The sequence below is a fragment of the Manis pentadactyla genome, chromosome 7 (assembly GCF_030020395.1).
Source record: "Manis pentadactyla isolate mManPen7 chromosome 7, mManPen7.hap1, whole genome shotgun sequence".
NCBI lineage: Eukaryota > Metazoa > Chordata > Mammalia > Pholidota > Manidae > Manis > Manis pentadactyla.
In genome coordinates this window covers 46170522-46197319 of record NC_080025.1, presented here as the reverse complement: position 1 = coordinate 46197319, position 26798 = coordinate 46170522, and the positions used below count along the sequence as shown (strand labels likewise).

The 26798-nt window shown below is 41.3% G+C and overlaps 1 protein-coding gene across 1 annotated transcript in view; it reads left to right on the top strand.

Moving 5' to 3' along the window:
- Positions 1-26798, top strand: part of VWC2 (von Willebrand factor C domain containing 2) — a 123000-nt gene that overhangs the window by 17059 nt on the left and 79143 nt on the right. The window contains exon 3 of the mRNA XM_036918834.2: positions 7023-7152. Coding sequence (XP_036774729.2) covers positions 7023-7152 — 130 coding nt within the window. The remainder of the gene's footprint in view (positions 1-7022; positions 7153-26798) is intronic.

Below are 26798 nucleotides of genomic sequence, written 5' to 3'. Positions count from 1 at the left end.
GGAAGTTAAGAAGTAAGATTCTTAGCATACAATTTAGCAAACTGACAGTAACTCAGCCCGCCTTGGGGGCAGGGCAGGCAGTCTTGATTGATAAATTCCCAGAGGGAAACTGCTGTCCTGGGGAGGAACCAGATCAGTAAATTTGTTAGGTTAAGCCAGCTTTTCAGAATTACCTGTAGAAGAGGCATAATATCTCTCATCAAAGATAAACATCTTGGGTCCACTTGACAAGTCCACATGGCTAGCCCTTTGTCACATTCCTGAAAATATCCTTCAAAGGGGGAACCCCTAACCTTTCAGGGTGCACCTCTCTGAGGTCGCCTGCACTTGCTAAGTGCGTAGCCTTAAATAAAACTTAAACCTTCTAGTACCTCTTCCCGGAGGGAGCCCACACTCCCCTTTCTCCAATAGCGCATATTCTCTTTCTTTAAATAAAACTTAAACCTTTCAGGGCGCCTCTCCTTCCTGAGGTTGCCTGCACTTCTTCTCTCTTTAAATGCGTGACTTTTAATCAAACTTTTACTCTGCTTCACTAATGTGTCTCAGCCCTTCAGTTCCTTGTTGCAGCAGGGAGAAGAACTGAGGAAAATTAATGCCTCCCTAACACTGGGACAATACTGGGAAGGACTCTCAGAGCCTCGTGTTGGGAAGGGCATCTTGTCCCCATGACATCTGCTTCCTGCCTTGCCCCTGTGTAGAGTCAGGCCTGCTATGTTGAGGTAAGGCAGGAATTTGCCTTTAAAATTCTCGATATGTACATGGCTTAATTAACATCTGTCATTCTTGCCATTCTGTTAGTTTTTCTTTCATACATTTTGTCTCAACTCCCTGGCCAGCCTGAGCACTAAGGAGTGTGAAGGGTGTTCCTCTGTATCTCTCCCTGGCAATTCAGGATTCCTTAAAGTAGTGAGCCTATGGGATTGCTCAGAGGAGGCTGGATGATGGGATGGGACCCAGGAAGGCGATGCCTGGTATCATGACCCAGGATCTATAGGTTTCTAGTACCCCATCTGCAAGGTGTATGTGTCCATATCTCCTATCTTCCATATTTGGATTTGAAAAGAGGTTTGTCTGTGTGTAAGTATGAGTCCTCAGCTACTCAATATAAATTTTAGCTATTTAAAGAAAACAATGACAAACACAGTAGAACAGTTAAAAAATATGTGATAGTCAGAGCATGGTGTGACTTCTGTTCCCTGGGCCCAGGACAGGTTTGCTGCGGAATCGTCAAGTTCTCCTTTCTGACCTCAGGCTGGGCACTGAGCTACTCCATGTCCACACCTTCCTTACGCACTGTTGGACCTTCCATGAGGTCACTGTGTCAGTGTTTATACCATTCTAGTCTCTATCTCTTCTCCCATTCGTGGATTGAATGTGTAATCCACATCGCCATCCCTCTTGACAGAAAGATCTGTCTTTATCCCCTTTCCTCCAGGGTGGGGATCTAATCCCTGAGCAGCAGGTTGTGAGGTATCCAGCAGCTTTCCTGAAGCCAGGTTGTAGATTTCATTTTTTAGGTTTTTATAGTGTGTTGTGCAAGTTATTTCTAGCTCCTGTGTCTTCCCAGCCACTTCTGTCTTGACTCAGTCGATATTTATTGAGCCTGTTCAGCATTTTGCACAGGGTCAGTCATGGTAATAATCCCAGATGTGATGGAGATGTGGCCCTGGCCTGAAGTGGCTCTGAGTCTAGTTGGCCACTCACCCGTAGACTGGGATTAGGGCTGTCAGTGACAGAGACTGTGTGCTCCAGGCCAGCGTGCCTGGAAGGATTCAGGGGGTCCTGGGAAGGAAGGGAAAGGTTAGGTAAGTACAGATTTCAATGTTTCTCTTTCTTTTCATGTTAATATTCTGTTATGCCATTTCAGAATACAACAGACTGGGGGCTAGAAAAATAAATGGAATATCTCTGCTTATGGATGAAGCAGAAATGGGGAGAAAAGTTTATCTGATGTATGTAGAACAGTTTTAATTGAGAAAGGTCTGTGCTGAAGCAGTTAGCTCACACTTCTCTTTCTGCTGTATTTTAAATTAATCCCATCTGTGAAACCTATGATTCCTTGGGAAATTGTTCAGAAATTTCCACACCCCTTTGGTTGGCACCTCAGGAAGCATCTGCATTCAGCCTGGCATTGCTTTCTGGCTACCAGGAGCCAGTGTGTTTGGCAGCCGTGGGGTTTTGTGGCACCCGCTCCAGCAGTTACAGAAGAAAATTCCAGATTGGAACATAATGGTGGTCACCATTCAGGCAACAGGATTCAGGTGACATGACATCTTTTACTTCTCAGCCAGGCCAATGGCCTTTTCCAGCCACAGAGAACAGGAAGACGTGTCTAAGTTGGATTTGAGAAAAGCATGTTGGTGTCCCCAGGTGGGTGGGCATCTGAGGGATGGCAAGGGAATGCTGCGGTGGAGGCAAGGTAAAGCAGGAGGAATGTTCTGGAAGTGAGTCTGTGCCTTCCAGGTGGATAGAGATTTTGGATATGACAAAAGCAGGGTTCAAATTTAACCTGCTTTCTGCAAACTTGAGAGCCTGGTCCTCCTCATGACTATAGTGATTATAATCACAGTTATGAAATTACACAAGGCAAAGCTTCTCACAGCCTTATCAGTTGCCTAATTGTACCCGAGTTCATTAATGTTCAATATATGTGATAAAATATAATGCATACCAGTCATACTGAAGCAAAACAGTCAGCCTGTCTACCACTTGCCTCATTCATACAGACCTTGATGTGTGAGGTACTTGATGTAAGCGATTTGCATTTCTGTAGGCCTCATGTTACATGTAAGAATTATTGCACTTGTTAATTATATTGCCTATTCCTACTTAACTGTTCAGAAGTAGATTCAGTATTTATTTTGCAATTTTTAACTGCCTATGTACATGTATATGTGACCTGGATGTGTATATAATACTGAGCATTAGAAGGGTCCAACTAATTATGAATTTTCTCCTTTAAATTAATATTTTCCTTTAGCCTCTGCTGTGTGCATTGTATTCATAGTTGCTTCATTGAAAACATGCTCAAGTGTGTGTGTTCTTCATTGTTTTGCTTTGGGTTTGAGGGTAAATTTTGTAAATCCACTTCACAGAGCTGCCGTTTATAAGGCAGAGTCACTATGATGATGGTGGAAGCAGTGTGGGTGAGAGACAGGACGGCCCCCCAGAAACCCTGGGCCTAAGGCCAGTGCCATGCACTCGCCTCACTGTCCACCAGCCTTCCCAACCAGCCCCGCTGTCTTCCCTGTCCTCACCTTCCTGAAAGACATAGCATTGGTGCTGCTCATCTGGCCTCTGGACTGGGCCAGATGAGTGAGTGACTCAGGGCTTGTGGTATTCTCATTCCCAATTCTGGGAAACCATGTTCTTCTTCATATAGAACAACTGCTGACTACTCCTCAAATACTCTTCCTCAAAAAGCCAAATACTCCCTTAGGCTTTGCATCTAAACTCTAGCTATACAAAACTGGATTTGTAACTGGAAGGTTGCAAAAAATGATCTTTTTCTGTCATAAGGCATGCATACAAAATGCAGGTTGTGATTTGCTAACAAGAGGTACTATTATTGTAAAGCCAGGTTGTCCCTAGTTAAATTTCTTTCGGGAAAGGATAACTTTGCAGAAAGAGAAAGGGTTGCCTCACCTGGCTGCAGAAACCTGCCTCTGAAGTTCATGTTGCTGGTTGTAGATACTGTAATGCACTGGCCTGCTTACCTGTGGTTTCCACCAGTAGGACAAAGGGCTCAGTTATGGCAGGGCGCCTTTTGGTGCTTGAGCTGGTAGATGAGGACACTTCAGCTTGGGGAGTGCTCAGGCCTGGTGGCTTGAGTTGGAGCAGCACCTCAAAATCTAGAGGCAGGCAGACCTTCCACAGGAGTTGCCTCCCTGCACCTGCCACCATGCGGGTGGGGTGCAGCCATGTGTGTGGGGTGGGGAAGTGAGCCAGAAAGAGGGTCACTGTGGCCCAGAATGCCTGATGACTGGTGATCCAAGCCCTGGGTGGAGGTGGCAACCCTCGTGGGGGCCTAGGGCTTCAGCTCTGGGTCTTCCTGGCAGCCTGTCCCCTTGGCAGGCAGTGCAAGGAGCAGAAGCTGCCCTCCTTGATCTGCAGATGTACCCACCCATACCCATCCAGGGCCATGGTGTAGAACCGGGGTATAAATGGGGGTGCAGGGGTGGGGTGGGTCCAGGAGTTGGGGAGTAGCTGGCCTGTCACACCCTTCTCTGGGACTCAGTGATGGAGTCTGTGCAGCTGCATCTTCCCTAGCCGACTGCCTAGTTCGTGGGGCAGCTGGGTTTTTGTCGTGGTGGTGGGGTGGTTTTGAATGTGGCAGCGCTTATGCACCATGAGCGCTGCAGGAGGCACAGTAGGAGGAGGCTTCTCAGAGGCAGGGGCCAGCTCCACTTGTGCTGGTGCCAAAGAGGGCTTCCTGGAGGAGGAGATGGTGTGTGAGCAAGTCTAAACCAAAGGGAGCCCATCAGCAGGGGTCCTTGCTGGGAGCCAGGCCCGGAAAGCAAGGTGTAGGCAGGTGGGCACAGTGACTGGGGGCTGAGCTTGCAGGTAGGAGCTTCATTGGGTCTGTGAGGTCGCAGCAGGCCTGGTGGTTAGGTGGATGAAGCCTGATGAGTCTGTGACCAGGGCCAGACCCTCAGAGTGTGGTCCAGGGGCCCAGGAGGGAACACTCCAGGCCCTGGGACCAGGCGGCCACAGGAGACTGGAGAGTTCTAGTACATGACCTGGCCCTGGGAGGGGACCTGGAGCCCTGTTATCAGATGGGGAGCTCTGACTTAGAACCACCAGGAGACCTGTGACCAGCCTGAAGGCCTTTGCCCAGGTGGGGCCTGGCTAAGGCAGAGCAGCTGCCAGGTGAGGCTAGAGAGGGACGCACTCACAGGGATCCTGACTTAGCCACGGCTCAGATTCTGAGAAAATCTCCAAATAGTTGCATCAGGTTTTCTGAATATTTGGTGATAGTAAAACTCACAGTCAAATTTTTTATAAAGTCACAAAACCTTTAAAAAAATAGCTGTCCCTCTGTGTGCACCGTTTGAGCTGTGCTCTGTGTCAGGACACAGTGAGGTTTCAGATTCAGCAGCAGCAAGAAATGTTCCATTTCCAGGCCAGCTTGGGCCACCCGCCTGCTGGGGATGCACTCCTGGAGGGGAAGCTGCAACCCTGTGCCCTTGCTTGTCTCCCTGGAGGCCTCCCTGCAGCCCATCAGATGACTCCTTCTTGCCTTCTTTGAAATCCCCAAACCCGGTGGTGCTTTTTCCTGCCTCCCTGCAGTACAGCCTGGTGTGGTGGGAGGTGCCAGGCTGTGCCCCTTTCTTGAGGACAAACCCTTATGATTTCTGACCCTCTTGATCCTTTCTGACTACCCTGCCCTCCAGTGGGACTCTCCTGACCTCCCCTGGGATGAGGATCTGGTTGCAGGCTCTGACACGCGATGATCCATGTCTCTTGCAACTCAAGGTCTCTCGTAAAACTGCAAGGCCTTCGTTATCCTGCTTGCTGAGTGAATCCACCCTTGGCACGAGGATGCCACAGGCTGGAAGGGGGGTTGGTATGAGACAGCAGGCAATGAGCACGGGGGCTGCAGCAAGGAGCAGTGTTGTTTATGGCAGCAGAACAGCTCCTCATGCCAACAGTGCTTCTCAAAATGTGCCTTTATACTGTATGAAATTGATTTCAACTTCTAAGGCTGTGTTGCAAACCAGGTCAAGATTCTATGCTGAGCCACTCTGAAGTTTTCCCCTTTGTTTTGTTATTTTCCAAGTACATACACACGCACCCAAATAAGCTTACCTCCTGACTGCCACACAGACTGACCATATTCTAGTGCCTGAGAAAAATGCCTTTACATATAAATTGAGCTCTTGCTTCTTGAAATAGTCAGGCCATTCGGTGGAGATTTCTGTCTGTGTTCCTCCCTTGTGCAGACAAAGGAAGTGTCCACAGGAGCCTCTGTGCTCCTTGCCTACAAGTGCTGCCTGAGTTACCGGCATCCTCTGCAAAGTCAGGTGGGCCTCCCTGCCCCAGGAACTCTGCCTGACAACCCCCACCTCTGCCGTCTCTTACAGCACCTGTTTGCAGGTCACACCTTCTTCTGATTGCTGGGTCTGCACATGCAGCCAACCCTCCACTGCTGGTTTCCAGGGAAAAAATCATCCACCCACATCATACCCTGTGTCAGTAACTCTGGGAGGATTCAGTGCACAAAGTACAGTCTTTCCAGGAATGGTCCTTATGCTTCATTGGAATGATGCACAAGGTAGATTCCGGACCAATGGCTGGAAAGTGCAGGAGGCAAGTCAAGCCCAGCCCATAGACATTAACGCTGGGTGATGGCGTGACCCACAGAGGCCTTGGATGACAGCAGACCTGCCACAGACTCCGCAGTCAGGGGTCCTGCCTCAGTCAAGGTACTTGACACCTCTGAGGCTCGGCTTCCTGTCCGTTCCAGGGCTACAGATGTGGTAGGTGTGTGTTAGGCTCACCATAAGCATTCGATGAGGTCATATTCAGAGAGCTCCTGACAGACACTCCTCGCCTCACCACTCTCTCTTCCTCTCCCATTTTGGCGGCTTAACTCACGTGTTGGGAGTGTTCCAGGCTAGGCTGGTGGCACTTGGCAGGGCTTCTGGAAAGAGGTTCATCGACTGAGTGGTTGGACAAGAACTCACTGTGATGTATCATTTATTTAATTTTTAAAGGAACAAAACCTTTCTTCAAAAGAAAGCTTAGAAAGAAGCTCAATATGTGGATCACTAACAGATAGCTGCTCCACTTGGAGCTGAGGGGCAGCAGAGGAGCCTGTGGCCTGGTCATAGGTTCCCACCCCTGGGCCCCCACTGAACCCCAGAGGCGTGGGTCCACAGCCTGAGTACCACTGGGCTGGGTACCTTACATTCCTAAGGCACCTGGATGGCCTCACAGAAAGCATGGGGGAAGAAGTACTTGAGTGTGTGATAAGGATGTCCAGAGGTGTGACCCTGACCATGGATGGGCTTGTGTTCCAGGTGTCCCCGTGTGAGAGATGCCGCTGTGAAGCCAACGGGGAGGTGCTGTGCACAGTGTCCGCGTGTCCTCAGACCGAGTGTGTGGACCCCGTGTACGAGCCTGACCAGTGCTGCCCCATCTGCAAAAATGGTACGTGAAATGCACACCCCTGGTGGGGGGTGCCTCCCACCTGCCCCCTCCCGCCCCCCCTCCCCCCCAGCCTGCACCGGTTCATGCTCCCTTCAAGGCCAGGGCAGGCGTGTGGACATGAGCTCGAGTCTGTGTCCGCACACCATCACAGGCATGTGTACGTGACTCTGGCCCAGGGCAGCCAGGAGCTGTTCTATAGCAGGCACGCTCTGTCTTCCTGGTGTCAGCCCCGGGCTTCATGGGTGTTAAGTTCTTTGGGGAGAACTTCAATTTCCACCATTGAGGAGAGTCACTTATTTTAATTTAACATTGTACTTGCAAAGCAGTTTCTCTCTTTCCAAGACAAATCAAAAATGCTGGTTGGGCTCGTTTACTTTTCATTACTAAGTGAATTAAACTTGGAAGATAATTGGATATTTTTCATAAGCAAACTGGGTAGGAAGAGAACCCTCTCTTATTCCCAGTGAGAGCTCATGGTAGATCAAAAGCCTTGTGTACTTGATGAAAAAGTAATAGCAGGAAGTCCTTGATCATTATGTATAATGGGAGAGTGTTTCCTCATCCTGAAATATACCTGAGGAAGCTCAGTTCTGGGCATTGCACTCTAAGAGGGTATTTGGCAAGAGCTTGTTCGGGGCAGAATGGGCTGAAGGGTCATGACTCAGGAGGGCAGCTTGGGGGAGCCGTGAGTGTAGCTTGGAAGAGCACTGGCTCTGGAGACATGAGCACGTCTTTGCTAGGACTAATAGGAGAAGAAGGCTTGTGGTTTAGGGAGAGGAGAAGCAGGTGGGAAGGCTGGCGGCATCTGGCTGGGGTGTGGAGAGCAGTGAGCCTGGCAAGGAGCTGAGCGGGGGCTTGTGGTCTGAGCTGAAGTCATAATGGCTCGTGTCCAGGCTGCAGAGGCTGCCTGTGGTGGCAGGCGAGACAACAACAACCTCTATGAGTCAGTGGTATTTAGTGAATGGCTTAAACATGGGTTGCTCAGATTTTTGGCATCTTAAGTACCCAATATATTATGTGTTTCTCTTGTCAGTTATGATAAGAAACAGGCTTGGGCATTAGATCATCAGGAAGTTCTCCTTTGGATGTTTACAAAAGGTGAAGGCACAATTTCAGTCCCTGAGGATTTTTTTAATTCTTCAGCTTTGTAAGTTTCAAACCTACAGAAAAGTTGAAATAATTGTGCAAGGAATGGTTGTACCCCCTTCACAGTATTTACCTATTGTTAACATTTTGCCATGTTTACTCTCTCTCTGACCTCTGTCTTTGTCTTCCTCGCTGCCCATCTCTGCATAGAACCTGACACCATCCATACATTTACTTCTTCACTCTTTCCCATGATCCACACAGGATGCCTTCTATTAGACTAATGCCAGCCTGCAACCTCCTGAGTAAAATTCAAGATTTCTTTGTGGTTCTTTCTGCCCTTAGGCAAAGGGTCCAGAGTCAGAGAACTACATTTAGGAATTATTTGAATCCATCCTTCATCAAAGTGGATACAATAAAATTTTACAAAGTTCCATTATTTATTTCTGTTTTTATTCATTTTTTGTCATCAAGACATAATTATAAGAAAAAAAAAAGTTCAGAAGTAAAATCTGTATAGAAGGTATACTCAAACCTTCACAGGATGTTCTAATATTGCACTGACAGCTTTGAGAGAGAGGAGGGAATTGTTGCACTGATAGCGGACTTCTACGTGCTCTCCCGTTGCTCTGTCCTTTAGATGAAATTAGGCCGGATGTTTGGGCTGGAACTTGATTCTCAGAATGAGAATGAATATGGTTTTTAAAACTAGATTCAAGAAGGCTTATAGACTGCAGGAGGATTTGTATTAAACGGTTTGACCCAACTGAAGCATTAATAGCTTCTTATTTTAAGAAATACAACTAGAAGTAAATTGAAATGTGTCTAATCATGTAAGTACTATTAAGTCTTTTTATGAGGTATTTGCTAGTTAGAACTTGGCTTTCAGCTGTCACTAGCTGTAGGGTATTCTGACCTTGACAAGGCAAGTTGTGCTTGGAAATCTTAGGAAAAGATTTGCTTGAAAAATGCAAACAGTTTCTATCAGAAATGAATGCTCTGTAATAATTGACTTAGATTAGTGAATAATTTATGGTAGTACCTTCCTGCTGTCCCCACACAAAAAAACAATGTTTCCATAAGAAAAAAAAAACACACATGCTGGATAGATCACAGATCATAGGACATCAAAAACAATGCTACATGAAATTAAATGCTTGGATTTACTTAGTATGGATGGAATGTAAAGGTTTTAACTCTTGATCTCAGTAAACAGGCCTTTACTCCTCACTCGAATGTCTTGACCTGTAGCATTAAATAGCGCTTTCTCCTGACAGAAGGAAAACTGCAGTTCACTTGCATGCTGCCAAAGTCACTTTCATCAAAGGAGCAAAAGTTTAAAATCAAGAATGCCTGGAATATAAAGAAATGATCACAAGCCAAATACATTAATACGTTCACTTGATATATTCACTTTGTTGACCGGTAGAGATCAATCTCCCAAGGACTTTCTTTTGATAAAATGGGTGGTTGTGCAGCATTAGTTTTTGTTCTTGTTCGTCCCAGTGATAGAAACATTAAATGTTTTGCTGACTTTCAGATTTCAGGTTTTCTCTGGTGATGGGACCACCTACTGCTGAGCTTCACAGCGCCCACTGCATGCAAGCCCCTTAGACTTACATGCACTTGTGAACAGTAGTGATTTGAAGGCCTCCATTCTGCATGTGTGTACATTATCTTACTTCCTGCAGGCAAAGGATGGGAGGTGACAGAAGTAGGACATTGCTGTTGAAATAGCAGTGGGCAGAGGGGCTCGGTGGGATTGGCTCTGGTTCTCCAAGATGGAATATCACACCCACGGGGATATGCTGCAAACCAAAAACACAAAGTATAAAGATTACATATTCCCTGATGTCAGTGCTACTGGACAGTCATTATCTATAGCTTTATTTCCACAAGGAAATAAATATGTTTTTTTTGGGGGGATGAAAACTTCATGTAATTTTTTAAGAAAAACTTTGAGACTTCAAATTATTAGAAGCATTTGCATGGAAAATATTTGAGAAGCATTGACTAAGAACTAGTTCTTTATTCCCCCCCACGTATTTCAGAGAATAGCATAAGATCATAATTAAACCACATGCAGTGAGTAGGACAAAACCAAAAGGTGTGTGTGTGTTTCATATCATGATCCTTCTCACAAGGAAAAGTTTACTCCCATATGGCTTCACCATTCAATCTTTCCAAAATTTTTACCAAAGAAATAATACCAATCTATGGAAACACTTGTTCTTTATTTAAAGATAACATGATTTTTGTCCATAATAAAATATAAAGGAAATTACAGATATCAGAATTAATCCTTGATTATAGCAATGTTGTTTTACTAGGTCAATAAATAGAAAAATCAGCTATATTTCTGTATTACCAGCAACAAACAAATGGAAATGAATTAAAGTACTCTTTCAAATAACATCATATATATCAAATACTTAGAAGTAAATTTGACAACACTGGGCAAGATTGCCACACTAAAAAATCTTAGAGCTTTATTGAGAGAAATTAAAGAAGTCCTAAGCAAATGGAAGGATATACCATACTCATGATTGGGAAGCTCAGTTACGTAGATATCAGTCTGCCTCAAATGAACCTATTGATTCAGCATGATTCCAATAAAATAATCCAGTGATTTTGTGTGTGTCCATCTGATTCTACAATCCACATGGGAATACAAAGGTTAAAGATTGTCACATGAACTATCAAAGAAGAATGCCAAAACTGGAAAATGTACACTGTGAAAATCTGTGATATTGTCTCAAAGATAAAAGCACTGACAAATGGGAGCAGAATAGATCCAGAACAGACCCAGGCATAAAAGATGACTGGAAGTATGATTAAGCTGGTAGTATAGTACAGTGGGGAGAGGGCGATCTTTCCAATGAGTGGTGCTAGGTCAATTGATGGCAGGATTGAAGATAAAAGGTATCCTCACTCCTAACTCTCAATGTAACAACAAAAACAAAAAAGTTCCAAATAGATTGCAGATTTAAATATTAAAGTTAAAATAATAATGCCTTAAAGGAGATCATCTTTATGATTTTGAGTAGGCAAAGATTAAAAGGACACTAAAAGCACTAACCATAAAGAAAGAATTGATAAATTGGACTTTATTAAAATTAAGAACCTCCACTCATCAAACAAAGCTATTAAGTTATTGCAAAGCAGCCCACATATTTTTGGAAAAATATTATACATATATCTGACATATGACTAAATTCTAAAACATCAAAACAAGGTGGAGAGATTTAAGAAAAGGGAGAAAAATATAGTAGGAATTCCCAGATCTCTTTGAACCTCAGTACCCTTCTAGTTCCACTAACCAGAGAGATGTTTCCTCACTGAATGTTAGGTACCGGGCCGCTGTCATACACTACTGCTTCCATAGCACTACAGTTCTGTGATAGCTCCTGTTCCTGGTGCAGAGTCATGAGAGGAAGAAAAAACAAACAGATGTCCTGTTTCAGTGGAATTAAATTAGTATTAATCTGAAGTAGATTGTGACAAATTAAGATGCATATTTTAATTCTTAGGATACTCACTAAAAGTAAATTGACGAAGGAATTATGTATGACACCCTAAAAATATTTATTTGAATTAACAGTGGCAGTTAGGGAGGAACAAAGGAATAAAAAGCCAAGAAACTTGTAGAAAACAAATAAAAAATGTATATGCACTGAACAACAGAGCCCCCACAATACATAAAGTAAAAATTGTCAAAATTCAAAAGAGAAATTTAAACTTAAAATAATTGTAGTTGGAAATTTCAACAAGCTATTTAATAATCCAAGAAAAACTAAACAGAAAATCAGCAAGGATATAGAAAATTTGAATGACACTGTCAACTAACTTGACCTAACCAACATTTGTAGAACATGGTACCCAACCACTGATTTGAGAAGGCCACTCAACAGTCATTTTTCTCTTTGCCCTGGTATCTTTTTTAAGTTTATTTAAAAATATTATATGTTATATATTTTTATAAACTCTGAAATCTCCTGAAAAGCACTAAGTATAATGCATTTGAAAATGCATCAAAATCTCACAATGATCTCATTCACATCTAAAGACTCGCAACTCCACTGCTTGCTTCTCTAATTAAATGTGGCTAAGAGAAAATGTCCAACAAGAGAGAAAATGAGCACCTGAAAGTGCTTCTCAAAGGGTGGTCCCTGACCAGCAGTAACAGAAACAGGAACTCCAGGGATGGGGCCACCAGGTCTGTGTTTCAGCAAGTCCTGGAGGTGACTGCTTGCTCAGCAGGTTTCACCAGGGTGCGTCCTGGAGTCTGGGGTCCCAGATGAGCACAGTACCTGCAGAGATCTGGGAGACCCAGTGACCTTCATTCTTCTGGCAGCTACAGCCCTGGTCCTGGGAAGCTGAATCACAAAGGGGAAGAGTCTAGAATGACTCAGAAGTATAGCGCTTGAAGGAGGCAGAGAGGTATCTACACTGCAAGTGAAAAATAAGTCAAGCCTGGTTTGTGAGAAGAGCTGGACTTGTACAACATGGGCACAGGAGCTGGCATACAGGGAGTCTGTAAGAAGACCCCTGTGCGGGGTCTGTGGGACAACCACCCAGCTCTCACAGAAAGGCAGTGTATACTTAGAAGGGTCTCAGCTTCAACAGGCTTAATTAAATTTCACAATAACAAAGGAACCACCCTGGGGTTTGAAAAGGCAGTCTCTGAGGAAAGGTGAGATGATGCATATTCCAAATTAGCCATAGGAGTGAGTCGATGGAAATTTAAAAATTTCACTGTGTCTATCTTTTTAAGAGACTGTCAATATTTTTGACAACTTTATTGAGGTATGTTTTAAATATCATAAAACTCACCTATTGTAACTGTACCATTTAATGATTTCAGCAGTTATTTAATTGATAACATCATAGCCACATAATTAAACATTCCATACCCTCAATAAATTCCCTCAGGCCATTGCAGTTAATTCTCTCTGGTCCACCACTAGGCCACCACTGAGGGCATTTCATCAATTTACCTTATCTAGACATTCCAAAGAAATGGAATCACACAATATGCAGTCTTTTGCAACTGGCTTCTTTTATATAGAATGTTTTTGAGGTTCATCCATGCTGTTGTATGTATCATTAATTCATTTCTTTTTATTGGTGAATAATAGCCCATTGTGTGGATAATGGACGTGTTGTTGTTTATCCATTTACCACCTGATGGCATTTGGATTATTTCCTGGTTTTTTTGGCTATTAAGGTTAACCTTGCTATAAATATTTATATACATTTTTTTATGGCTATATGTTCTCTGTTTTGCGGAATAGAATTCCAGGATGGAGTTTCCAGGATATACAGCAAGTTTTTGTTTCATTTTTTAAGAAAATTCCAAACTGTTTCTGAACTGCCTGGACCATTTGACCTTCCTACCAGCAGTGCTTGAGGGTTCCAGTTTCTCCACATCTTTGCTAACACTTGGTATCATCTATCATTTTTATTAGAACTATTCTAGTGAGGGTATACTGGTATCTAATTGTGCCTTTAATTCTTATTTCTCTAAAGACTAATGCAGTTCAATATCTTTTTATGTGCTTTTTTACCATTTGTTTATCTTCCTTGCAGAAGTGTCTATTCAAACCCTTTGCCCATTCTTTATTGGGCTGTTAGTCTTCTCACTGAGTTGTATGAGTTATTTCATAAGCTGGATATAAGAGCTTTATCAGACATATGATTTATAAACATTTTTTCACAGTCTGTAGCTTTTATTTTCATTGTCTTAATGGTGTGTTTTGAAATGCAAAAGTTTTTAGCTTCTATGACATTTATCATTTTTACCCAAAGCCAGGAAGATGTTCTATTGACTTTTGTATGAAAGCTATACAGTTTAAGCTCTTACATTTAGGTCTGTGGTTCATTTTGAGTTAATGTTTGTAAATGGGGTGAAGTAAAGGTCTACATTATTTTTTTTCTTTTGGCATGTGGATACCCAATTCTCCCAGCACCATTTGTTAAAGACTATTCTCTCCGTTGAAATGTCTTAGTACCTCGCAGAAAATGAATGTGTAAGGATTTACAACCTGGATTTATTTCTGTACTTACACTTCTGTTATCATATATGTCTCTCCTTGCACTAATACCACAGTGTACTAATTATTATGACTTCATAATTTGTTATAAAATTGGATAGTACAAATTCTCCAACTTTGTTTTCCAAAATTGGGCCACCCTTTATATTCCATATGAATTTAAGATAAGTTTGTCAATTTCTACAAAAAAAAAAGTGTTTTGAGATTTGTATGGGAATTGCATTTCATTTATAGATCAATTTGGGGAGACTTGTTGTCTTGATATTGTCTTCTACTCATGAAATATTTCTCCATTTTTTTATATCTCCTTTACTTTTTTTCAGCAATAATTTGTAGCTTTCTGTATGCGAATATTGTACTTCTATTATTAGATCAATTCCTAAGTATTCTATTCTTTTTGATGCTATTGCAGATGGAATTATTTCCTTAATATCATTTTTACTGTTCATTCCTGGTGGTCTACTGATGGCTACAAAAAATGATTTTTTTGTATATAAATCTGGTGTCATCCTTTAATTCTTCTAATAGCCATGTGTGTGTGTGTGTGTGTGTGTGTGTGTGTGTGTAATACTTGGAATTTCCACATATATGATCATGACATCTCTGAATAAAGGCAGTTTTACTTTGTAATTTCCCTTATCATATTTCTTTCTTTCTCTCTCACTCTCTAAAGACACCACTATAGTAGAAGATAAAAGTGGCAAAATGGATATTCTTGCCTTCTCCCTAATCTTATTGGAGGAATATTTAGTCTTTCACCATTAAGTTTGATGTTATGTATTAGCAGTGGATGATTCATAGCTGCCCTTTTTTGGGATGAGAAATTTCTCTTTTATTTCTACTTTATGAGAGTTTTAATCATGAATGAGTATTGGATGTTGTCACATAACTTTTCTTCATTTATTGACACCACATTTTTCTTATCTGTATTTCTAATATGGCATATTACATTAATTGATTTTTCAGATATTAAACCAACCTTGCATTCTTGGGATAAATCTCATTGGGTTATAGTGTTGTATCCTTTTTATGGTGCTGCATTCAGATTGTTAATATTTTGATAAGGAACTGTATATCTGTATCATGAAGGTTTTATTTTTGTGCAGTAGTGCTTTATTTTTGTGTGCAATACTAGTTTTATTTTTGTGAAGGATATCCTTTCCTGGCTTTAGGACCAGAGCTATAATAAAAACAAAGAATAAACTGAAAAGTGTTCCTTCAATTTCCTGAATGAGTTTGTGAAGGATTGGTGTCATTTCTTCTTTAAATATTTGATAAAATATTTAAAGTGAAGCCATGGAGGCCTGGGCTTTTATTTGTTGGAAGCTTTTGATTACTAATATGAATGGATTTTTTTAGAGAATTCAGAAATGAACTGAGTTAGTTTTTATAATTTGTGCTTTCCTGGGAATTTGGCCATTTCTTCCAACTTGTCTGATTTGTTTGTATAAAGTTGTTAATATTATCATCTTATTTTCCTCTTCATTTTTTAGGGTCAGTGGTAATGTCCCCTCTTTCACTCCTGATTTGTCTCTTCTGCTTTTTTGTCAATTTAATACAAGTTTTGTCAATTTTATTGACTCTTTCAAAGAACCAAGTTTCAAAGAACTAACTTAACTTGGTTTTATTGACTCTTTCCTAAGCTTCTTTTGTTTTCTATCATTAAGTTTTGCTTAAGTTTTTATTATTTTCCTTCTTTTACATGGCTGTGATATGATTTCCTTAGCTTACATAAAAATTTGAGAGCTCTCTTTCCTTGACAGGTGTTACAGCTGTTAATTTTCCCTCTAAACACTGCTTTAGCATTGTCCCACACATTTAGATATGTTCTCTTTTCATTTTTTATCAGTTCAAAATATTTTCTAATTTCTCTGTGATTTCTTCATTGGTACATGGTTCATTTTGGAAGGGTGCTATTTAATTTGAAAATATTTGAAAATTTCCCAGATTTCCTTGTTATTGATTCTAATTGAATTCTGTTGAATTCTATTATATTCAAAGAATATACTTTGTATGATTAAGTCCTTTACATTTATTAAGATTTGTTTTCTGTCCTGACATATGGACTACCCTGGAGAATGTCCACCTGTACTTGGAAAGAATTTTTCAGTGGTTGGACACCATGTTCTACAAATGTTGGGTAGGTCAAGTTAGTTGACAGTGTCATTCAAATTTTCTGTATCCTTGCTGATTTTCTGTTTAGTTTTTCTTGGATTATTGAATAGCTTGTTGAAATTTCCAACTACAATTATTATAAGTTTAAATTTCTCTGTTGAATTTTGACAATTTTTACTTTATGTATTATAGGGGATCTTTTGTTCAGTGAATATACATTTTTTATTTGTTTTCTACAAGTTTCCTGGCTTTTTATTCCTTTGTTCCTCCCTGACTGCCATTGTTAAGTCAAATAAATATTTTTAGGGTGTCATATAGAATTCCTTTGTCAATTTACTTTTAGTGAGTATCCTAAGTGGCCAAGTTAGAAAATGTTGCTACAGATGTTTGTTCTCAGTCATCCTATACAGCTCATCATTAAAGATGGGCAGCGATTGGACCATAAGCTCTCTAGCAGCCAAAGCAAAGAAAGCGAAGTGTAATAAACATTACCTAGAAAGAGAAACACACCACAATTTTCTTGGCATTGAGGCCTAGAGCTAATGACTTCCTAGTGAACAATTTCACTACAAATAATACATAATTTTTTAAGTGTAAAAGCTTTATCCAACTTCTGTTAGCATTTCCCAACATAGACCAAGAACTCACCTCCAAAGTGCTGACATATTTCTTCTCCTGTGTCTGCAGTTTTACTTACATTTTGTTTTTGTGGGATTAATGATTGAGATGGCTTTCCATTAATTCTCATCAAACCCAGAGAACATCACTCATTCATTCTCTAGGGAGGCACGTGCGTGCCCCATGGTGTTCCTCATCACTTCCTCAGCTAAGGCCAATCTTGGGTTTGCAGTTGCCTGTTCTGGGCTTAGATCCTCAGTGTTTCCAGAAAAACTCACATAGCCCTCAGACCTCCTCATTTCTGACAAGTTAAAGAGGAAGGGTGGATAGAATTTGATGTCTTAAATCCAGAAACCCCTCCTGAGATCTTTGAATTAGCAGCAAGTCTTTGTAAATTAGTGAGTAGGTTACCATGGCATTTTTGTTGTAAACATTGGGGCAGAATCTTAAGTTTTAAGGTAAAAAAAAAGCCAAGTTAGACACAGATTGCCCCAAAGTTGTTCTATGCCATAATTACAATGTAGTACCTTTCTGAGTGAAAGTTGCTTCTAAACTTCTAGGCAGGAAGTATGGCATGGTCTTTATTTGTATGTTTCCTAAAGTCAAAACAATTTGGCCATGGATTTGAGACAGACTTGGGACTAAGGTCACAGTCTAGTGTCCACTGGGCTTGGCCATTCCTATTTTACACCATACCGTTGAATGTGCTGAGAACCAGACCTGGAGTCTTGTCCTCTCTCTTGCCTGTTTATAAATATGTGTGCTCAAATGTCCTCACCTGGAAACCTTTTCTGATCTGGAAAACCTTCTCTGGCCTGCTTTTGAAAGCAAATTAATTCTGCTGTTGGTTCTTCTCAGAGCCCAGAGCCCTAATCACACTGTGTGTGTGTGTGTGTGTGTGTGTGTGTGTGTGTGTGTGTGTGTGTGTGTGTGTGTGTGTGTGTGTGTGTGTGTGTGTGTGTGTGTGTGTGTGTGTGTGTGTGTGTGTGTGTGTGTGTGTGTGTGTGTGTGTGTGTGTGTGTGTGTGTGTGTGTGTGTGTGTGTGTACATGCACATGTACATTGCTTTTGTAAAACTTTGGAGCACTTATTATTTATTTTGCTGTGACTACAAAGATGAGCCAGATCATGGTGCCTGCCCTTCGTGAGCTCATAGTCTGGAGGGGAGGTAGTCCTGTAAATAACCTGTGTCTGCTACTTCACTTGAATTTATGATGAAAGCAGTGAGGAAGGTAGGAAAGAACCTGAGCAGAAGAGCAGCAGACATCACCATGTGTACGGCTTTCATTTGCTTTGAGTTCTTTCATTAGGATAAATTCCCACCAAAGAGATGATTAGGTCAAAAGATTGGAATGCTTTTATCATTCTGATGCATATTTTCATGTTGTTTTACAGAAGGTTGTACAGATTTATAAAGTCTCTGGTTTTATGATAATCTTGCCAACCTTTTATTAATATAACTTTTAGAAAGTGGTGGTCATTGTTTTAATATTAAGTACCTAACTTAAATTTTTCTGATGGCATTTTTTTATATTGTATTATACTTCTCTATCTGCTTAACAAATTAACTTTGAACAGAACTTAAATGGTTCTTGATGTCAGAAACTCATGAATGTGAAAACCAGTTACTGGACTGCCCCGTAAGACAAGGAGGTATTCAGAATAAGAGTTTCATCAGGTAGCTTGGTTTCTCAGGAACTTTTCTGTGCCTGTAAAACAGATGCATTAAATATAGCTGCACCTGGGGATGTTTGTGACAGTTAAGTGACAGGAGCATTTTATCAACATAGAGACAGAATTTCCCCAGAGTCAGGGTGGGGTAGTGAGAAAGGTGGCTTTGAGGAGAACGGGGGCATGAGGGGAATTTGGGGGCTGGGAGCCGAGTGGGGGAGGAAAGAGGGAAGCAGGAGGTGCTCTGGCCTGTGGGCTGGACCATTCTGCAAGCCTGAGGTGGAGGAGAGGTGGGCCTGCGAGGTGGCAGGAAGCTGGCATAGACCCCCTCAGGCAGGGCCTTTAGCCATGTTGGGGGGCAGATTTCCTCCTGAGACCTGAGACTTTATGATGGTAGTGGCGAAGTTACGTCAGAGCTGAAGCAGTTATTCTGGTCTGGGGCTTATAGCCCTGGGAAGAGCAGGCTGTGGGCTCTGTGGGAAGGCAAGCCAGAGAATGCTCACTGTTCAACATTTGAGCATCAAATCAGACCAAATACCTTGAAGAAGTACTTGGAAAACACTGGCTTCTTGAAGCTAGGCAGGTGTGACTTTCCAGCAGACTCCCTGTGGCCTTATGAACATGCTTATCCTCTTCAGCTTCTTTACCTGCAACATGCATGATCTTCTACAGGTGCCAAGCAGGCCCATTGTGAAGATTAACCACCTGAGTGCCTTCTTCGGAGTCAAGACCCAAGGCTTTTCCAGTCATGGCCTCCTAGGGCTCTGCTTCAAGTTGTTGTTCTTTTTTTTTATATTATTTTTGTATCATTAATCTACAATTACATGAAGGACTTTATGTTCATTAGGCTCTCCCCCTCACCAAGTCCCCCCCACACACCCCTTCACAGTCACTGTCCATCAACATAGTAAGATGCTGTAAAATCACTACTTGTCTCCTCTGTGTTGCACAGCCCTCCCCGAGCCCCCCCCACACTATACATGTTAATCGTAATGCCCCCTTTCTTTTTCCCCCCCCTTATCCCTCCCTTCCCACCCATCCTCCCCAGTCCCTTTCCCTTTGGTAACTGTTAGTCCATTCTTGGGTTCTGTGCTTCTGCTGCTGTTTTCAAGTTGTACTTCTTAAAAGCCATACCCATCACCAGATTTTCTTCCAAAGAACCCCTAAATTCGTGCCATAGATACAGTGGCAGTTTGCCCAGCCTTAGTCAGGCAGATGGAGGCTACATTTCCAGCTGTACTTCACAGGCAGGGCCCTCTGTCCTCCAGCAGATTATCCATTCAGACTTCCTTGCCATTATTCATCTGTTAAATGCTGCTTGGTCATTAATACAGTGGTCCAGAATATCTCCAGCTGTGTCTTCAGAAAAAGGGAAATCAGTTGTCACAATATATAGTAAAGCTACTCACCCAAGGGGGCTGATAGCTCCACCACCCCCATAGCGCCATCAGTGGTGCCATTACCAGCGGCACCTGGAATCTCACCCAAATACTTACTGGGGCCATGTCCTGGTGGGAACAGGCTCTCGGGCAGACAGTGTGAAGACAAATAGCCCCAGGGATGGGTTGCCCAGTCTGTCTTTGTCTCTGGGAGGATGAGCCAAATAATATTCTTCGCAAAGACTTTCAGTGGGTGTGTAAAGGAATGTAAAATACCCTTACTGTTGATCAGAAGATGCAGCCTGCTCTCACACTAAAAGAAAACCCACACCTTTTATTTGTCTTTTTTGGACGATAAACTTCAGGTGTAAGAGAGCCCATTACCCCAGGAGGTATCCATAAAGCACCAGTTCTGAAATTGCCTCTCATCTTTTCTAAAACAAATGCCTTCGGTTACAATTTGATAATCCTGACAGCTGCAGACTGAATTTATCTTTAATCACACATTCACTGAGTGTCTACTGAGAGCATATCAGCCCGTCACTGGGTAAAGCACTATTATGTGGGAGAGAAACATCACCAACTCTTAATTAGGAGCACTCAAAATTTTCAGATAAGAACTGTAGGCCTCCAAGAAGTGGAGTTATTTTAACCTGTGTTATAACCTGACTTTCATAACACTGAGCAAAAAGAGCAGTTGTTGGAGCAACTCCACCCTCCTGAGGAGCTGACCACGGGAGGGGCAGGGGCCCACATTAGATCCAACCCAAGAGCACTGGCTGCTGGGGTGCATCTGCATCCAGGTCCTGTCTGGACAGCAAGGCTGAAAATGGGAGGACACTGAGAGCAGGCACATGGGGCTATGACACAGGGTAAGTGTTCTGGATCATTAGAACCATTCCTCACATGTGTTCAGACGCTGGGGAGCCAAATTCAGAGAGAAGCTGGACCAGATGTTCTGAAGAATCCATGCATGCTAAAAATCAATCTGTTGCTCTTTGACATCAATGCACACATGTCTCAGACATCATTACGCAGCAATCCTTTGTGCATGTGCAGCAAAAGCAGTGTACTTTTCTCTGGTTTCTGCCCATGTTTTCTTGTTTTCCCCTTCTTATTTATATCAAGAAGCCATTCTGTAAATTAAGAAGATAAATACTCAGTCTTTGGAGAACCACAGAGAGAAGATCCCAGATCACTCTCACCTGAAGTGGAGGGAGAGACACATAAAGTCGAGGTGGGGGTCCTGGGAATCCTGGAGAGCCTGGAGCCCCTGCAGGGTTGCTGGCTTTGGTCCCCACCGGGGCTGCCCCCCTCTATGCCATAAAGGGACATACATATCTGGGCCTCACTTTCATCATCTGTGAAAAGTGAAACAAATCAGATAAAATGGGAGAGAATACGTCTACACTTGCACTTACAAATTAAATATATGTATACATTGTTTAGGCATTAAGGGAAACACCTTAGCAAATAAAATTAATGTGATTAATATTTACAGAATGTCGCACATTTCCCCCGAAAATCCCTGAATTCATTTATCTCCTAATCATTAGATTTGTGAGAGAGACCACGCTTCCCCTTTGACTTTGAGAGAGTGACATAGCAGGGTCCCTGAAACCCTGGAAGGAAATCTCATCTCTTTAGGTTCTATAATAATTTCCTGACCCTCCACACCTCAGCTTCTCTGGGCTCTGACCCACCTGGAATGACAGAAACATCTCCCAGAGAACTGCTTCAAACCCAGGATCCGTGAAATGATTATTACCAAGGCAGCCTGACGTTATACACAGCATCAGGATAACGCAGATACCAGGTCTGCTTCCCCCAGGCCCCATGAGCAATGAAGAACCTGCGGGAAGGGCTCATTTATTGAAATTGTGTAAACAGAGGGGGAATTTGGGACATTTGTTTTCAAGACGTAGGTTTTGCCCAGTTTAGTCTTACTTTAGAGGGAGTTTGTAGAGAATGCAAACTTATTTTTTAAAATGATTAAAGTGAAATCCAGTGTCTGCAAGGGAATCTTTTACATACTCACAAATATTTCACTAGTAACGTTTTGTTCACAAATTGTACTCAAACAGAAAAGGATTTGATTTTTGCCTTGTGCCTGTTTACGTGCATATACTGGGAATACAGACAGCTCATCTCACTGAAACCGGCTCTTTCCCATCATGTAAAAGTGAAAACAATGCCTTTACAGCCTCTAACTCAACTGGCAAAAAGTGATCATTGGAAATTACCAAAAAGATGGTAATTAATGATCATACTCCAAAGAAGCGGTACAAGTATAGGCTGGGGAGTCTGGTTTGACAAGAGTTCTGAGAAGCAGGCAATTGGTGTGGACAGAGACAAACAGCCCTGCAGGCTGGAGCCGAGCTTGTGTTCCTCCCAGACTGGAGCCTGAATAATGACTTTCTGCTTTGCAACCAATCATTTATTAGCAATAGGCAAAAAAAACCACAAATGAAATTAGGAAGAAAGTGAATATTTAGCAAGTCTTTAGTATTGATTTCCTATTTCTCAAGGCTATTGATGAAGAACTTGTAATTTACACAACTTTGGTCATTATGGGGTCAGCAGTAAATTCACTCAACAGATACAAATAAACAAGAAAGCATAAATTTACTTAAGGATCAACTTCTCGTTCAAAAATTAGTAGTAATTTTAAGGAGACTGCCTAAAAGAAGGACTTAACATGTATGGCAATAGAAGGCATACTTACCTGTCACACTCTGAACCATGAATTCTCATTGAGAACCACTTTAAATTAACGTCACTTACGAAAAAAATTCAATTCCCCAAATCAAAGCAAAGCTTTTGGAAGTTAATATCATCAAAGGGTTTTAATCTAATGTGATTGCTTATTCTATTTTAGATGCATTTAAAAAAGTTGAAAGTAAAATTATTTTTTGATTGCTACTATGAATAAAATTTTGGCAGAGCAGAGCATCATTATAAAAACATGATCTTAGTAACTTAAAGAACCAGTAGAGAAGAAATGCATTTGAAGTTCATTGTGCTACACATATTATTCAAAATTGTGTCCACACAAACTGTGATACCCTAGAAATAAATATGGATGCTGTAATTGTCAAAAACTTTAAAGTGCTCTTCTAAGCATGTCTTTTCATGAATAATAATAATGAAATATTCTCACCTTGGCAGTAAGGCATCTTTTGTCAGTTGGGTTTTCCCTAGAAAGGGCTGAGTCTTGGAAGATCGACTGAGTGTCAACCTAAGTACCTAACAAAAGATTTTTGGACATATTTTTTTGTAAATGAGCTCTCTGTATTTTGGCTGCATGCTTCTTTCAAAATCAGTTGGAAATCATTAGTCACAGTGTTCAGTAAATAGAAAGAAAAGTCAACTTTAAAGTTTTAGAAAGTTACCATTGTTGAAACAAGACCTGTGAGCCAGACAGTACTGAGAGGTCTCCACAGAGCCTGAGCAGATCATGCAAAAGGACCTCCACAGGTGTTTGATTTAACTTCCAAGTTTTATTTTTTGTGTTTTGGGATATACAGTTTGTGGGAAGAATATTTGTATTGAGTGCCTATGTTTAATTGGCTGTCTGGATGTTCTGTACTGAAATGACATAAAGCTGAGAAGGCCTGTATAGTTTTCCAACATTTAAATTCAACAACACTCAAAAAGTCATAAATAGATGCACATCATTTAGTGAGTTTTGTCTTAAAATGTATTTAAGGAAAGTTACTGTACTATACAGATAGTGCTATAAAGTGCCATAATGATAGTACCTATGAAAATATTTGGCACATCCATGAAAATGCTTAGAAATGAGAATGTCTTCCATGTAGCAGATTTCCTCTGAGTTTATCAAGTACTGTAACTCAGCACCTATATATAGAGAGAATTTTCTCAATTAAAAATATACTCTTCAGAGGTGCCAATTTAATGTGCCAACAATTTAAATTTATAAGCCATAAAATATAACGAAAAAAATTCCAGGTAGTTCTATGAAACATTTAAAATAATGTAAGACTGTTGAAAGAAAAAGAAAAACAACTCTCAAAAATGGGATTGCATAGTTAAGATACTGAATGGAGTTTATGAACTATACCAAAAATAATTCTTCCTAGGGTAGGAGAGGAAAGTTTTCCCTGACCCTTTTAGAGGCCCTGGCTGGATCGGAAAAGTAAGCTGACAAAAATCAACAGGAGAAAAGCCTACGTTCCGTGTGCACAGGAGCCTTTAGGGAGAATGAAGACCTGAAGAAGTGACCAGAGCAGAAACCTTTCTACCTGTTAGATGAGGAAGCCACGAATCTGTGAAGAGCTGACGAGAAAAAGGGGCCGGGGGTGACCAATAAGGAAGGGAAATGGGAAGATAAGGGTGGGGAAGCAAGGGGTTGGTTTGTACATATTTTTCTTTATGGTTAAATTAATTTTGTTTTATCATATATAAATTATATAGTGTTTTTAGTTTAGTTTAACTGTTTTTGGTTAACATATAACAATAAGCCCCTTTCTGACTGTGCAGTTCAATTCTTATCCCACCCAACACCCTATTCTCAAGTAACTGCTGATCTGCTTTCTGTCACAATTACACAAAATCTGCCTTTTGTAGAATTTCACATGAATGGAAGCACAGAATGTGAGTCTTAGTATCTGGCTTCTTTCACCGACCATGTTTTTGAGATTCATGTACACTGTTTCTGTGTGTATCAGTTCTGTCCTTTTTCTTGTTGAGTAGCATTCGTTGTATGGATACATCACATTTTATTATATTCCATTATATGGCCATACCACACTGTATTAAAGCCCATTGTCTGGACATACCACATTTTATTAATAGCGTATTGTGTATATACCACATTTTTTCATAGCCCATTGTATGGATAGTAGTACATTTTATTATATTCCATTATATGGTTACACCACATTTCATTATAGTCCATTGTATAGATGTGCCATATTTTATTATAGTCCATTATATGGCTACACCATATTTTATTATGGTCCATTGTATAGCTACACCACATTTTATTATAGTCCTTTGTACAGACACATCACATTTTATTATAGCCCATTGTATGAAGACACCACATTTTATTGCATTGCATTTATGAATATGCCACAATTTATCCACTCACTACTTGATGGACATTTGAGGTGTGTTGCATGTCTGACTAGCACGAATAGTGCTGCTGTGAACCTTTGTGCGGAGAGGGTGTCCTGGGTAGATTCCTAGGAACAGAACTGCTGGGAGTGAGTGTATGTGTAAGCTTACCTTTGTCAAACTGCCAAACAGGTTTTCAAAGTGACTGTTCCATTTTGCATTTCCTTCAGTAACATGAGTGCTCCAGTTTTTTCATGATTATATGGTATCAGGTTTTTCAGATGGAAGGACATAGCACCAAGGTGTTCAGATAGATGATGGCAGAACTCCATTACTTACAGCTCTAAGGAGAAGGCTGCCATGTGGGGTCACACCTGGGCTGCATCCAGGGACAGAGTGACAGCAAACTGGAACTGGATATAGAAGGAGCCTTGCCTCTGGTGAGTGGCATGCAGTTAGCCAGGTGGAGCTATGGGCTTCCCTCAGGTGGGGCAGTTTGAATGACTCCATGGTCCTAAGTAAGAAGGGGCCACTCCTAGGTGTGTAGTGTCTGGCCTCTGAGAGCTGGGGATGTGTGTGTTCTAACCCTGGAGTATTGGAACCTGAGAGGAGAAGTAGTTGGCAAACTGCCTGCAAAGGGAATTGAGAGTTTCCAGCCATGACTTCAAAACTGGGTCAGCACAGTGCTTGTGAAATATATTACACAGTTATTTCACATCCTTGCCAACACTTGGTATTGCCAGCATTTAATGTTAGAAATTCTGGTTGTTCTAGTGGACTTTAATTTGCCTTTTCCCTTATGACTACTGATGATGAACATCTTTTCATTTACTTTATGGCCATTTGTACAGCTTATTTTATGAAGTCTCTGCTCAAATCTTTGGCTCATTTTTTACTGAGTTACTTGATTTCTATTGACTAGAAGAGGTTAATACAAGTCCTTAGTCTGAAATAGTGAAGATTTTCTTTCAGTCTGTGGCCTGCCTTTTCATTTTACTGATGTCATCTTTCAAAGACCAGAATTTTTAAAATTTGGTTAAATATAATTGCCAATTTTTCTTTTATGGTTTATACTGTTTGTGTCCTCTCTATGACATATTTGCCTAATTAAAGATTGCAAAAGTTTATCTTGTATTGTCTTCCAGAAGTTTTGATATTAGGTCTCAGATTCATTTGTCTGTGCTCCATACTTATTGTCAATGGTGGGAGGTAAGGGATAATGTTTGTTTTTTTCCCATCTTGATAGCCAGTCCAAGCACCGTTCATTGAAAGATTATCTTTTCCCCTTTGAGTTATTTGTCAAAATAATTGACTTTTTTGTCAGAAATCATTTCACCATTAAGTTTGGCCTATTTCTGGACCATCTATTCTGGTTCATTGATCTACATATTTATCCTTATGCCAGTGTCAGACCCTTGATTGCTGTGGAGTTATGTTAAGTCTTGGATTATGTGCTATGATATTTGCGGTTGTTTTTTTTTTTCAAATTGCTTTGGCCTTTGCATTGGCATATAAATATTTAAATCAGCATTCAGTTTCTACAAAAAGCCTATTTGGATTTTGTTGGGATAGTTTTGAGTTTGTATATCAGTATTGGGGAGAACAGACATCTTAACCAGATTGATTCTTCCAGTTCTTGAACA